This window comes from Puma concolor, chromosome B2 (genome assembly GCF_028749965.1).
Source record: "Puma concolor isolate L17-30 chromosome B2, mPumCon1.1.hap2, whole genome shotgun sequence".
Taxonomy (NCBI): Eukaryota; Metazoa; Chordata; class Mammalia; order Carnivora; family Felidae; genus Puma; species Puma concolor.
This window is the reverse complement of record NC_141671.1, coordinates 67,229,066-67,244,228: the sequence shown is the minus strand read 5'-3', so window position 1 is coordinate 67,244,228 and position 15,163 is coordinate 67,229,066. Positions and strand designations below refer to the sequence as shown.

General features: G+C 39.5%; 1 protein-coding gene across 6 annotated transcripts in view; it reads right to left on the bottom strand.

The window, feature by feature from the left end:
- Window positions 1-15,163, bottom strand: part of KCNQ5 (potassium voltage-gated channel subfamily Q member 5) — a 528,440-nt gene that overhangs the window by 179,483 nt on the left and 333,794 nt on the right. The window contains exon 1 of one of the 6 annotated variants that reach the window (XM_086707226.1): window positions 14,436-15,043. The exons of the other annotated variants lie outside the window; for them this stretch is intronic. Within the exon in view, the coding sequence (XP_086563352.1) occupies window positions 14,436-14,461 (26 nt within the window). The 5' untranslated portion in view covers window positions 14,462-15,043. Of the gene's footprint in view, window positions 1-14,435; window positions 15,044-15,163 lie in introns of those variants that run through there. 6 annotated transcript variants of the gene reach the window in all.

The window sequence follows — 15,163 nt, the reverse complement described above, 5'->3', positions numbered from 1 at the left end:
GGCATGCTCTCTGAATCCAGGCTGACCAGAAACCATTAGAAAAAGCAAGCAGGGCATTATTTAATCACTAAGGTATCTTCTTCCTCCAAGAACATCCCAATGGTAGTAGCTTCATGATCTCTGCGTTTGTGTTCAAAACAGATCTATACCATGAGTCCTTTGCTAGTTCCTTCTTCGATAATATTTGGGTGCTGTTTAAACTTTTTCCTTCATGCCACTACTTTGCCCCTTTTCTTTCTTGAGCCAGTCTTTTTTTTTTTTAAGTTTATTTATTTTGAGAGAGAGAGAGAGAGAGAGAGAGAGAGTGTGAGAGAGAGAGAGAGCGGGGGTAGGTAAAGAGAGAGAGTGAGCATGCAGGGGAGAGGGAGAGAGAGAGAGAGAGAGTGGGAGAGAGAAAGAGAGAGAGAGGGAGAGAATCCCAAGTTCTATGCCATTAGTGCAGAGTCCGACGTGGGACTTGAACTCACAAACCATGAGATCATGACCTGTGCCGAAACTAGGAGTCAAAACACCTAACCAACTGAGCCACCCAGGTGCCCCTTTCTTGAGCCAATCTTACACTCCTTTCTAACAAGCATAGTTTCCGAACTAGAATTTCTATAGGAGCCATCTGAAGACAGCAAGCCAAAGACCTTCACTGCTCAGGCTGCCCAAAGGGCTATCGATAGACAAATACATTAATTAATTAATTAATTCCTCCTTCCCTCAACCATTCATCCATTTAGTCAACCAGCAAATATTAAGTATATAATACTAGGCTGAGTCATGGGGATACAATAATAAGATTTTTTTTGCCTTGACAGAGTTTAGGGTCTGTTGAGGTATAAAGAGTAATAAACAGAAAATTAAATAAATATGAAATTTATTAAATTATTTTAATGTAAATGAATTCAATTTAAATTAAATTAAATAATATTAAATAAATAAACGTTCAGCAGATGTAAACAGAAAATTAGAATTCTGAGTGATGACTGCAAAGACTGGGAAAATATAGGGGACAACAGGAATATGCAGGAAAGGAGGGGTTAGGTAGGACTGGTTACTCCGTTAGTGGAGTTGAGTCAAAGTAAAAATGTGGGCCCTTTGTTGAAAAACTATCTCAAGATGTTAAAAAAAAAATTTCAAGATGCTGACAGCAAAGTATGGCACCAACTGTGGCAACCTTCTAAGTGCTGGGCTCCATGGGAACACACAGGTTGAATAAGCATGAAGCCAGACTTGGGGTTAGGAAGCCTTGCCGGCAAAAATGATGGCCAAACTGAGCCCCGAATGCCCAGCAGGAGTTAGCACAATGATTGGAATGGCCGGGGAGGAAGGAGCACTCTAGTGCATGAGACTGTGTGGGTGGAAGGCCAAGTGCAAGCACAGCATCACTAAAATTTACCAATTAATCAATAAATCGAGTCAGTGAACACATGCTAGCTAGCTTATCCTTCAGTAGTACATGAAAAGTGTAAAGTGGGTCATCCCGACAAATTCATTTTTTGCATAGGAATCATTTCAGTTCAGTTGAAAACATACACTGAGTACTCATTGTAAAAATGGTGTGCCTAACACTACTGAGGTACAAGGGATAAATTAAAGCAGTCTATTTTTAAGGGATTAAAAATCTAATGCAGCTGGAATTTAAATAGAAACTTTAAAAAATCTAATTTGGTTGGTAAGATGAACATATAGTAGTCCCTCCCTTATCTGTGGTTTTGCCTTTCACGGTTTCAGTTACCAGTGGTCAACCATAGTACGGAAGCCGATGATCCTATACATTTTAAGAATTTTTTTAATGTTTATTTATTTTTGAGAGAGAGAGAGAGCATGAGTGGGTGAGGGGCAGAGAGAGAGGGAGACACAGAGTCCAAAGTAGGTTCTGAGCTGTCAGCACAGCCTGACGCGGGGCTCAAAACCACAAACCATGAGATCATGACCTAAGCTGATGTCAGAAGCTTAACCGAGAGCCACCCAGGTGCCCCTAGATGATTCTATTTCTGACAGGTATCCTAAGACTACATCACAATGCTGGTGTCAGTCGCCTCACTTCACCTATCACAGAGGCATTTTATCACTTTATATCATCACAAGAAGGAGAAGGTTGAGTACAGTATTTTGAGAGAGAGGGAGAGACCAAATTTATATAACTTTTATTACAGAATATTATTATAATTGTTCTATTTTATTATTTATTATTGTTTACCTCTTACTGTGAATAATTTATAACTTAAACTTTACCATGGGTCTGTTTGTATAGGAAAAACATAGGATGTATAAGGTTTGGTACTATCCATTATTTCAGGCATCCCCGGTGTTCCCTGCAGTTAAGGGGAGACTACTGTACTGGATCATAATGAAGGGTAGAGGCTGATAAATGCTAAGAAAAATGCTATAGAGGCTAAAAGTGGGAATTCAGTTGGGAATGGTGGAAGCACATCAAGAAAGTCTCTTTATAAATGGATGATGCTTGAGATTGGATTGTCTCTGAAGGAACGGTAAGGTTTCAACAAGAGGACATTCTGGAGAAACACATTTCAGAAGGAGAGTACAACATGAGAAAGGTAATAAGGCAAAAAATAAATGAGGTAAAATATCTGTTCCCTGTTTCATGAACAAAGCATTATCAAGTTTGTAGCACAGGGTAAGACAGTTGCTGGATTGGGAGTCTGGGGCCATGATGTGGAGAGGCTTTTATGGCAGGGCCTGCCTTTAGTTCAGTAGATAACCGGGAGCCATTGAAGATTTTTGAACAGGGAACTATCATCAGAGTTGCACTCTGGGAAAATCAAGTTGACAGCAGTGTGTGTTAGGACCTATCTGAGTAATTGAGAAGCAAGGGCAAGAGTAACGGTGATCCAAGTTAGGTTGTAAACTAACTGGTAGAAATGGGAAGGGGATAGAGAGGGACACTGGAGGGAAGTTGTAAACATAGGAGCTCCTTGACTTGGAGAGTTATTAAATTGGGCAGTAGAGTTTGGGAAGGGGGTGGAGTGGCTGAAAAGTCTGAGGTTTCCACATATAGTTACTGTGATGTACCTAAGAAGTCAGGAGGAGAAAAGTCGGGAAGGTCAGAAGACAAAATTGATTTTGAGAAAAGGACAAATCCAGTTTTAAACATCCACATGGAACTGTGGGTCTAAATCACGGGCACAACACCAGTTTAAAGGGATGGAAGTACTTTTTTCCTAGAGGAAATGAACGTAGAGAACACGCTCTCCTAGGGAAAGTGCAGACCGAGCATATAAGGTTTAGGCAAATAAACATAAAGGATATTTGGGGAACATTTCCTGATCTTGGAGAATGACATCATGGGGAATAACAAATACATTCTGCTACTAATTGGATTTTGGTAGTATTTCCAGAGAGACTCCCTGGCTGGAGAAAGCAGTGAACTGACACAGAATGACCCCTTTGAGGTGACAGTGTTCAGACGCTGGGCTCATTGGCAGTGACATGGTAGACCACTGGGGTGTGAGTGTGGCTCTGCTGACACCATTGCTCTTGAGGGTCTCACACAGATCTATGCTGACAACTGACCACTACCCCACTCCATCTCTCTACCGATTGAATAAAATTGGAAGCAGTGGCAAGAGTCACTGGATGCAGAGTGTCTTAATCCAGGGTCCATGAACTTCCAAGGGGTCTGTGGATAGAAGTTAGGAGGGCTGTGAGCATGGATGGGAAAAAAATGACCTCTTTGTCACGAACTATGGCAACAAACCACGATGGTATTAGCAGTACTTGTGACTTTGTTACTCATAGAAGGCACAGATATTGTCATGTCCCATTTCATAGTTGTAGATGAAACCATAATTGTTTCATCTTGCATACATATTTTGCTCATTGCTAGTTCAAGATTATTTATGGTAGTTATTAGAGCCACTGCTAGGTTTATAAAAAATGTATTAATAAAAAAGTATAGATATTACTATACCAGAAAATTGCTCAAATTTTTAATAACAGTATTTCAATATAATTTTTTCTCTTACAATTACATGTATTTTATACATTTAAAAACATTATTCTTAGGGATGGTTCATAAGCTTCACCAGACTGCTGAAGGATCAATGACACACACACAAAAATTAGGTACTTATAGTGGAAGATTAGGAAGGCAGGAGCTGGGAGCTGGAGAATGGCCCATTTTGGCATGAGTCACCAACTTAGTCAGGTAAGTTTTAAGATCAGTTTGAAAAAATATGGATATTTTTGTTTTAAATATTAATCCTGAGATATCCTATAACAGCTATCGGCCTTTGTTTTGCCAAAAGCAATAATTTATATGTTATTTCTGAGGAAATTATCTTTAATGCAGACCTTTGTCTAAAACTTTAGACGGCAAAGATTATTGTATGCATAGAAGGATATTTATGATACAAAAATATTACCAGTTCAAAGGCCTCTATCACTCAAGAAAACTACCATCAACTTTTTCTGTGGGTTAATTAAGAATCAATTTGTCAGGTTTAATTCGGCAAAAAATAAAACACAACAAAAAAGCTTTACCTGGAAATATCATGGATGCTTAAGGAACAGATGATGTCCAGCTTCCAGAACTTGTGCTTTAAGCATGGGTTCATTTAGCAAGAATTAAAATGATGTGAAAATAAAGCATTCAGAAAAGCTCTGCTGATGTTTGCCAAATGAACCATGGCAAGTTACACAATGTCATTCACACAAACACACAACCCCCGGCCACTCACAAGCAATTATGAATAATGCAACGAAGACAGGAGAAATGGAGCTGATGTTTACAGTAGACATTTCAATGAACTTAGCTCAACGAGGAGGCAAATTAACAGCATGGGCTTTGCAGACTGAAACTACCACACATTTCCACCTAGCAAGTGTTTTTTGCAAGTATTTTGGTGGATGATAAGCTCTCCATAGTATAACTGTCCATGTCAGTCAACTATGAAGAAAGCATTAAGGGAGGGGAGGTCTTTAATGTCTTAAGTGGAATGGAATCATGGGCTTAAAATAAAGAATGCTAACAGGAAGCAGATAGAGAGTTTTGGGTTTTTTTTTTTTTTCAAGAAAACAATTCTTCAGAAATATCCTCTGAAGGAAATTTAGCCCTGCCTTTGATTTTTCATACATTTTTAAGTATTGCTGTGATAAAGTGTGTGTTTCAGTACATGTGATGGAAAGCCTCGTGAGTGCATCATGAATTAGGATGACTGGAGTACACATGCTAACATTAGTGACCAAACATGACCCACTGGCTGACATGACTTACCTAGAAGATGTGCCGCCTACTGAAATCAAAGCCTCATTATCAGAGGACTGGCTGGAGCCCACTTTTCTCTTCCATCCTCCTAAGTTTACCCCTTCTTTCTAAACTTGGCATTTTGCAAAATGTCCTTTCTGCATAATTTTTCCATAAAGGAAGGGCATTTTGCACATGAAATCTATCCACAGCACACTCAGCTTCCATTGCAAAGCAATGAAAATTAAATATGACATTTTTGGTGTCTTTAAAGGTGATTTGGAATATTTGATTAAAAGCACTGCATGCAAAAACTTGAAACTAAAAAAAAAAACACACTGCATGATTCTGCTTTTCAGGTGCAATGAGCTCTAAATATTAATAAAGACCCTAATCAATAAATACTATCACTGTAATCTCTGTGAATTTGCAAAAATAGGGTCATCAGCTAACAGTTTTAAAAAACGAAATGTGGCATTTTACCTGTGTGGTGTTACGAGGAAATTAGAGCGTATGGGAACTAGCTGTTTCTGCTTGCATAGTATGTTTCTGTAGAGGACTATGGGTAATGGAGATGAACTAAAACAAGGCAATAGAACCCATCAGCACTTCGAGAGCGTCCCCTCAGAGCAGCCCCTGGAACTGACTAACCACAGGCAGAGGACATGCTCAGTCTGATTCTCACCCCAGGATCAGGGAATCCTTGTGGTTTGAAGGATTTCTGACTGAGCTCCCTCTCTAGACGGGGATTAGTTTTAAAACATTACGGATAGATGATTGTGAAGTTCCTCTTTGAGCCTTTCCAGTGTCCAGAACTCTCCCAACACTAAGGCAGCACAGTACTGGCATAGCCCACGCTACTGTGGGAAGACTACTTCCCCTCTGATTCAAGTCTCCTTATTCAGGCCCTTTACTTACAGGTCCTGGGTCAGGCTCTGGACTACAAGCACATGTGTTCCCTCCTCCAAGTGTTAGTTTTTCAGATATTTGGGGCTGGTTTCATCCTCATGACCTTCCTGTCAGTCTTCAGATTACACTCAGCTCAGTTCTTTGTCTACTTAGCATATGAAACAATGTCCACATCTGTCAATCTCGCTGTCACTATTCTTTATTATTATTATTGATATAATTTATTGTCAAGTTAATTAAAATACAGTGTATACAGTGTACTTTTGGTTTCAGGGAGAAGATTCCCATGATCCATCGCTTACATACAACACCCAGTGCTCATCCCAACACGTGCCCTCCTCAATGCCCTGTCACTGTTCTTTACACATACGCAGTTTAGTCCTACATCTCTCCAAGTTTGATACAGGCCCATTGTTATTCTCGCATCTAAACAAAAGATTTAAGATTTAGCTGTCAACATAAAGTATCTGTACTGTCACTTCTTGCCATGGAATCCAAATTCAAATTCTTCAGTGCTCAGTTACTAGCAAAAGTTTGGTTTCAAAAAGGACTGTCTTGGAGATATATATTTCCTTCTTTTCCTGCATCTTTCCCACCACAGCACAGGGTCTAGAGCAAACATGACTCATGACAACCTGTGTATTTTAACCTAATTGCCTTGATCACTCATGGAATTGCTTTCACTAAACTGTGATTTTTTGCTATTTTCTTTTTAAAAATTATTTATTTATTTTTTAAAGTTTATTTAGTTTCAGAGAGAGAGAGAGAGAGAGAGACAGCATGAGTTGGGGAAGGGGAGAGAGAGAGAGGGAGAGAGATAATCCCAAGCAGGCTCCACACTGTCAGCCCAGAGCCTGACGTGGGGCTGGAACTCACAAAACCGTGAGATCATGAGATCATGAGATCATGAGACAGGAAATGAAATCAAGAGTCAGACGCTTAATCAACTGAGCCACCCATGTGCCCCAATTTTTTGCTATTTTCTTGAAGAACAAAAAACATTTAACCAATTTACCATTTATAAGAGTTTCTCTGCACTTCACACTGTATTTGTTCAATAAGGTATCATGTGAAAATTTAGAAAATTCTTCTCCAGGAGATTTTTCTTGCAATATGGTGAATAAATTTGGCTACTTCTAATGAGTTTCTGTTGCTGGGTCTGGATTTATTATGTTAGAAGCCATCAAAGGATTTGTGGATGAAATTAAAGAACTTTTATTAATTAACTGGAATAAATCTTGAAAACTATAATAGGAGCCAAATGACCAGAGAAAGGAAAATATTCTGAGTGTCAAAAAAAAAAAAGAGGAAAGTAGGGACCCTGGATTTTGTTGTATATTGATAAGCTCAATTACAACTCCTAGAAATTCTCCAGATAGAATATTTAAAAAATTTTTTTTTTTCAACGTTTATTTATTTTTGGGACAGAGAGAGACAGAGCATGAACGGGGGAGGGGCAGAGAGAGAGGGAGACACAGAAATGGAAACAGGCTCCAGGCTCTGAGCCATCAGCCCAGAGCCTGACGCGGGGCTCGAACTCACGGACCGCGAGATCGTGACCTGGCTGAAGTCGGACGCTTAACCGACTGCGCCACCCAGGCGCCCCCTCTCCAGATAGAATATTAAGCAAATGATTTCTAATCAATTCAAATGGATGACTGTGGTTCCTAAAGAGAAACACAAGTTCACCAAGAGCAAGGAACACTAAACTATGCTCATTTCCTAATTTTTTATAAGTTTGCCTGCTTGCTCTATCAGGGGAATAGAGCAGATGAAATGTCTTGATTTCAGCAAAGCACTGGGAAGTGTTTTATTATATCCTTGAGGGAAAGAAGGAGAAATTCAGGCAGGGCGATGTGACTCTTATGAGGATCTGTACCTTGTGCTGGAAGTCTCCAGAGATGAGCCATGGTTTTTTGTAAGAAAACTCTGAAGATGAGTGAAATCCCATAATCCATCAAGCCAATGCATCATCTGTTGCTTTTTGAAAAAATTATGAGATTTTACTTTATGGAGACAGTGATCTTTGGATATATGTTTCTCCTTGCCTTGGCTGCTAGGAAGCTCAGAGGTGAATTTGTGACCTATGTTAATAATGACACAGATTTTTTCTGGTATACCCATCTATGGATTAACTTCATTCCTGACCTGTTTATATTATCCTATCATTAACTTACCTTCATTGTATTATTTCACAAATATTTGCAGGCACTGGAAACTCAGGGATGGTCTGTGCCTAATAGGGTTTTCAATTTAGTGGGAAGACAGACTTTTGCTTATTCTTAACCACTTATACCATACGTATTTTGTTAGCAGTCTCAAGTCCTTTCTAAATGATACAGGGTTTGGGGGTATACCTGACTAACGACAAAAAGTGATAAATATGTGGTTTTGTCTATCACTACTTTTTACTTGAAATGGAAGTATTAATGCAGCCTAAAGTTATAGTACTTTTGGGGGTGCCTGGGTGGCTCAGTCGGTTAAGTGCCTGACTTCGGCTCAGGTCATGATCTCATAGTTTGTGGATTCCAGCCCCATGTGGAGCTCTGCACTGACAGTGAAGAGCCTGCTTGGGATTCTCTTTCTCTCCTTCTCTCTCTACCCCTTCCTGACTCACGCTTTCTCTCTCTCTCAAAATAAATAAATAAAGTTACAGTATTTTTAAAGAAGCAAATGACAACATTGGCTCAAATTTAACTTCATGTAAACCAAACTTATGAGATATCTCTCAGTTGGATTACTAAAAAGTTTTTTACACTTGTTATTTTTACATTTTATTATGTTAATCTTGATTCATTTATTCCCAGCATGAGCTACCAACTCCCTACTCCAAGGACATCGCCAAGTGTCCTACACTCGTCTTCAGTTTTCTTACAAAAAACCACGGCTCATCTCTGGAGACTTCCAACACAAGGTACAGATCCTCATAAGAGTCACATCGTCCTGCCTGGATTTCTGCAAGGATATAATAAAACACTTCCCAGTGCTTTGCTGAAATCAAGACATTTCATCTGCTCTATTCCCCTGATAGAGCAAGCAGGCAAACTTATAAAAAATTAGGAAATGAGCATAGTTTAGTGTTCCTTGCTCTTGGTGAACTTGTGTTTCTCTTTAGGAACCACAGTCATCCATTTGAATTGATTAGAAATCATTTGCTTATATTCTATCTGGAGAATTTCTAGGAGTTGTGATTGAGCTTATCAACATACAACAAAATCCAGGGTCCCTACTTTCCTCTTTTTTTTTTTTTTTTTTGACACTCAGGATATTTTCCTTTCTCTGGTCATTTGGCTCCTATTCTAGTTTTCTTTAATTTTTTTTTAACGTTTATTTATTTTTGAAACAGAGAGAGAGGGGGACACAGAATCCAAAACAGGCTCCAGGCTCTGAGCTGTCAGCACAGAGCCCAACGTGGTGCTCGAAGTCACTGGCCGCGAGATCCTGACCTGAGCCGAAGTCGGACGCTTAGCCGACTGAGCCACTAAGGCACCCCTATAGTTTTCAAGATTTATTCCAGTTTATTAATAAAAGTTCTTTAATTTCACCCACAAATCCTTTGATGGCATCCAGACCCAGCAACAGAAACTCATTAAAAGTGACCAATAATTTGCCCATCATATATTTTCATTTTCTCTGAATCACATTACAAAAACCCCTTTTAGTTTAAAAACCATTTTTTTTAATGTCAAAGAAGGTGTAAGTTAGGATTTGAATAGCTCAGTTTTCTCTGTGTTATAGTAACAATTTGGTCCTCAACAATAGGACTGTATCTTCTCCTATTCCTGTTTTTTATTTATTTATTTTTTTTTGGTTTGTTTTCAAGAAAAAGAAGACTTTTTTGGGGGGGTGGCATGTTCTGGTTTATCTGGCTTTTAGCCCATCCGAAGTTATTCTTAAAGACTGTGATTCTGTAAAAGATGTATTCTGTAAAAGAATTCTCTATCTTTAAAAATACAGAGTAAATACCTGAATTTTTTGAAGAATTTCTGGGTAGACAAGATAGGATTCTTTTGATGCTCCTTTTAGTTCCTCTTCTACATCTGTGTCCAGAGTTTAAATCTCTTGTTTTTACTGTTGTTAAGTACTGTTTTTCTAACTTCTAACCATGTTTCCTCATCTATATTTGGTCTGTTTCAGTCTCTTTCTTAAAAGTATCATAACCTTCTTAAGAAGTGGCCTCGAGATGGGAAGGTTCATTTTTTTTAAGCTTTTTTTTTTTTCTTTTTAGTGTTTATTTATTTTTGAGAGAGAGAGGCAGAGAGAGGGAGACACAGATCCATTAGGCTCTGCACTGACAGCACAGAGAGCCCTATGTGGGGCTCGAGCTCACGAATCATGGGATCATGACCTGAGTTGAAGTTGGACGCTTAACCTGCAGCCACCCAGGCACCCTGAGATGGGAAAGTTCAGACTCTTCTCCATTGCTGTCTCATTTCCAGGTATCCATCACCAGTCCGAGTCCTGTGATGACACTCACTCGGTCTGGAATGAATTGAATGGGTCGTGGCCTATCAAAATTAAATTGAAAATCTCTATTTTTTCAATAGCAGTAAGATACGTTTTCCATTCTATGTGTAGACTATGTAGGCAGCTGATGAATGAATCGAACAATTGGGAACCGTCATGCTGAATAGAAAGAACAAGGTAACAGCACACTATTTCTTAAAGGGCCTGAGGTTTGCAATTCAGAAACCCGTCAGTCAATTTCTTGCCTCTGCAAGCTCTGTTTCTGTGACTGTTGCCAGGAAACATAGCTGAGAGTGGAAACCACTGGATAGTGTTCAGAGACCATGAATTTAAAGTAAAAAACAAAAACTGTCTTTCCAACTGTCACCTATTCAGTGCATGCAATAGGGGAACATTCTGTTTAACATTTTGTATTCTTGTTACATTGTTATATTTTCCTTTGAGCACAGTACCATCTGGGAGTATTTGTTTATTTTGGTCTCCTCTTCTAGAATATAAGCTCCATGAGGGCAGGAACCTTGTCTCTCTTATTTGCTCCTTTTTGTAAAAAAAAAAAAAAAATTAACATTTATTTATTATTGAGAGATAGAGTGAACAGGGGAGGGGTAGAGAGAGGTAGAATCCAAAGCAGGCTCCAGGCTCTGAGCTGTCAGCACAGAGCCCGACACGGGGCTCGAACTCATAAACTATGAGATCATGACCCGAGCTGAAGTCAGTCACCCAACCAACTGAGCTACCCAGGCATCCCTCTTATTTGCTCCTTAATTACCAGTAACCAGAATCAGGCCTGGTACAGGTACAGGTTTCCTACTATGCAAAAATAAAGTGTTACTATAAAAACTTTCATAAGCCAAAATGGCCTAGAGTGTCCCCCCCTTTCATCCTTCCCTCCAACCCCATGCTCCAAAAGGTTGTGTTACACCACTTTGCTGTTAAGAAAAACCTACTTTAGTACGGTAACAGCTTTTTTTTTTTTTTTGTAAAAGTGAAAATCCTTTTCAGATTTCTTTTGGTTAGCAAAAACAGGCATTAATGTGGGTCTGCTTCGGTCAAAGCAAAGTGGGTGGCATGCAGGCTTTCTGAAAGCGGAGACACCTGTCCTAATAAATTCATTAATTCATGCAGAACGTATTCCTCAGGGCCTGCCATGCATAAGGCAGTGTTCTGGGTGGTGAAGGCACAGTAGTGGATAAAACAGACAAAAATCTCTGCTCCTGCAGAACTTGCATTCTAGTCAGAGAGCTGGGTCACGTACAATGTAAATAAATAAAATACATACAGTGTCAGAGAGTGATAACTGCTAAAGAGGAAAAAAACTTCACACACAGCGGGTGCTGAGGGATTTGCAAGTTTGGATAGAGTGCCAGGGCAGGTCTAACTAAAAAGGTGACATTTCAACAGTAAATCCCATGACCCATCAAGCCAAAGCAACAGTGCGTTTGGAATGCAACCTGCCTAGGCGTTCCAGACCCTGCTCCCTAAAGGACTGCTTTTATCATGCCAATTCCTTATTTTGAAACTTATAGTTCCTCTCTCTCACTGTCATATCCAAACTCTTTTGTCTGGACTTTAAGATCCCCATTAGAACATGAATTGCCCCATTCTTTCAGAGAGACCATGTGGGCAGGCCTGCCTCCTTCTTATTTTCTGCACAACATCATGCTGTAATATAATCCTGTGATATAATAGGGATCTTGTCTTCTGTGTGCTGCTTCCCCTGCCTGCAGCCGCGGTCTACAAGTCACAGGTCAGCTGGGCCTCATGCTCAGACCTCTGTCCTATTCAGCCTCCTTTCCAGATACCTCATTGCCTTTCCCTAGGAGCTGTTTTAAGGACTGAGATAGTGTTGAACTCAGAATTTGTGTTTTAACATAAAAAAATACACACACACACAACACACACACACACACACACACACACACACACACACACACACACATACCAAATTGAGTTAAAAATGCCAGTTGAGCATCACATTGACATGTAATTGCTGCATACTTTGTACAAGGTTTTATTAACACTATTAACAACTGTGACAAAGAATACAAGTGACTTATCATCTAAAATCTCTGCTTCTAAAGCAAGACATTTGAAAATTGAAAACATGAAACTGTGCAGCAAGGTCTGAGGTGCTCAAGTAATTTGTGTGTCTGAGCAAATCCATGTGAATGATGATGTAATAGTTCAAACCTGTGTGATCATGTTCTCAAGGTTGACTAGTCACGGTATTTTCTTGGACATAAGCAGCTTTGGTGAGTTGGACCTCCGTGTCTTCTTCCTCACTACTCTGGATTCTCGGAAGACACACGAGGCTGCCCTAAATAAATGTGTAGTAGCATTGTGAAGTCATGGGGCTGCAGTCATACACGGAATGAGCCTTGGCTGAATTGACCAGGTAGAGATTAATCAGAGAAATGATCACTAGTTGGGGCACCTGGGTAAGGTTCAGTCTGACTTCAGCTCAGGTCATGATCTCACGGTTGGTGAGTTCGAGCTCCACATCGGGCTCTGTGCTGACAGCTCAGAGCCTGGAGCCTGCTTCAGATTTTGTGTCTCCCTCTCTTTCTCTGCCCCTTCTCTGCATGCTCTCTCTTTCTCTCTCTCTCAAAAATAAATAAATGAGCATTAAGAAAAAAGGTCACTAGTGACTGCTAAAGAACAGGCAATCTGTGTGTGTGGACTGAGAGAGGGGCTGCATGAGAAGATGCTAATTACAGCCATGAATGAAAAGAAGTTAGGGAGGGAGCCAAACCATTAAGAGACTCTTAAATCCTGAGAACAAACTGAGGGTTGATGGGGGGTGGGAGGGAGGGGGAAGTGGGTGATGGGCATTGAGGAGGGTACCTGTTGGGTTGAGCACTGGGTGTTGTATGGAAACCAATTTGACAATAAATTTCATATTAAAAAAAATAGAAATAAAGGTTATTCGTAACAGTGAGGGAGAGGCAACATTTGTAATATCTATGTGAATGTTGCTTTTAAAGTCATATTTTCAAGAGATAATCTTGGTGCTGACACCACGGAAAATAATCCAGCCTACTAGTTTTGATAATATGAGCCCAGGTGGATTAAATTTTCCATGCTTTGTTTCAAAAGGTCTGTTTATGCAAGAAGCTATGGCAAAGGTTGAAAACGTGTTAAAAGATGTTTGACAATAGTTGTCTGACCTGAATAATTTTTTTCCACAAAAAGGTTGTAGATTTATTAGGCAAATAATGACTTAATCACTATAATTTTATATAAATATATGATAAAAACCATTAAATTATCTGAAAATGAGAAATAGAAATTCTTAACTACATTTATTTAAATAGTACTATTGAGAGCAACAAAAGGGAACAAAAATAGGCTTAAAGTTAATTTTCCCTGCAAACACAAGCTATTCTACAGTACTATAGCTGATAATAAAAACATCAACTATGAATTTTGTTCCTTTCAACTGATGAGACCCATTTGATCCACTTGCTTTAAAACCAAATTTTCCCTGGAAGGTTTTCTGAGAGCCTTCACACTTCATGGGAAATCTCAGTACAACTCTCTTGCACATACACACAAGGGGGCCCATCACTTCTCATGCAAGGAGAGATTTAAAGCTCTCACAAAAGAAAAACTTGCAACCAAGTACAGCCAGGTTAAGCTATGAGGCTGTCGAGTGGAGGGTTGCTACTGATTTTCTCTACTCCGTTTGGCCTGCAGAAATAAAGTAGTAAAGTGACTAAAACAACAGAAAACAAAATCTTCCTGAGTAGTTAAAGGGCTCTTGGCACTAGACTTTATGATGTGGTACAACATCAGGAAAAAATAAACCCAGCAGACAGATGTCCCCAGAGAGTAATAACCATAAACTGAAACTATATGTAAGTACCTGCCCAAGGGATATGGAAGATACATGTTTCTCTTGGGATCCGTCTACAATGCCACTTGTTGCTCTTGGTGACTTGAGTTGAAAGGAAGCTGAAAGCCAGCACCACACTATGTGGAGTCACTGAAGTATTTTATGGACCAGCAAAGTTGGCAAGCAGCAAACAGACACTAGACAGCACGTACTTCCTGCCTCCAAAAATATATTTGCAGTCAGCTTTAAAAACCGTAGACACTCCTCCAGGGTCTCGTAAGTAAGTAAAAGGGTCTGCATTCTCTCCCTGCTGTTGTATAGACAGACATCAAAGTTTTGCTTGCTTGTTTGCTTGTTTTGTGACCAAAACATTGAAGCTGATGATTCCATGTGGATATAAACACAACTGGAAAAAAAAGGAGGCAAAATGTGGCTGTAGCTAATGTAATACTGTTCCCTCCACTGAAAATTCTAGATGTGTTTAACTTAAATTTTGTTATTGTTTCAGGTGCAGAGTTGAAACTAAAACAAATTAAGTGATAATGGAAGATGTAAAAGTCAAAAGTAGTTAATAGTATGGATGTTTTGCCCTAAATCCTCAGTTTTCATGGGCACCCATCCTTTTATTTTAAACTGGAAACATACCTCAGTTTTCTCATCAGTACGGTGACAGGAATGCACTAAATGAACCCTAACATCACCACCAGTTAAAATTGTAGTTTTGGGAGTGCCTGGGTGGCTCAGTTGGTTGAGCGTCC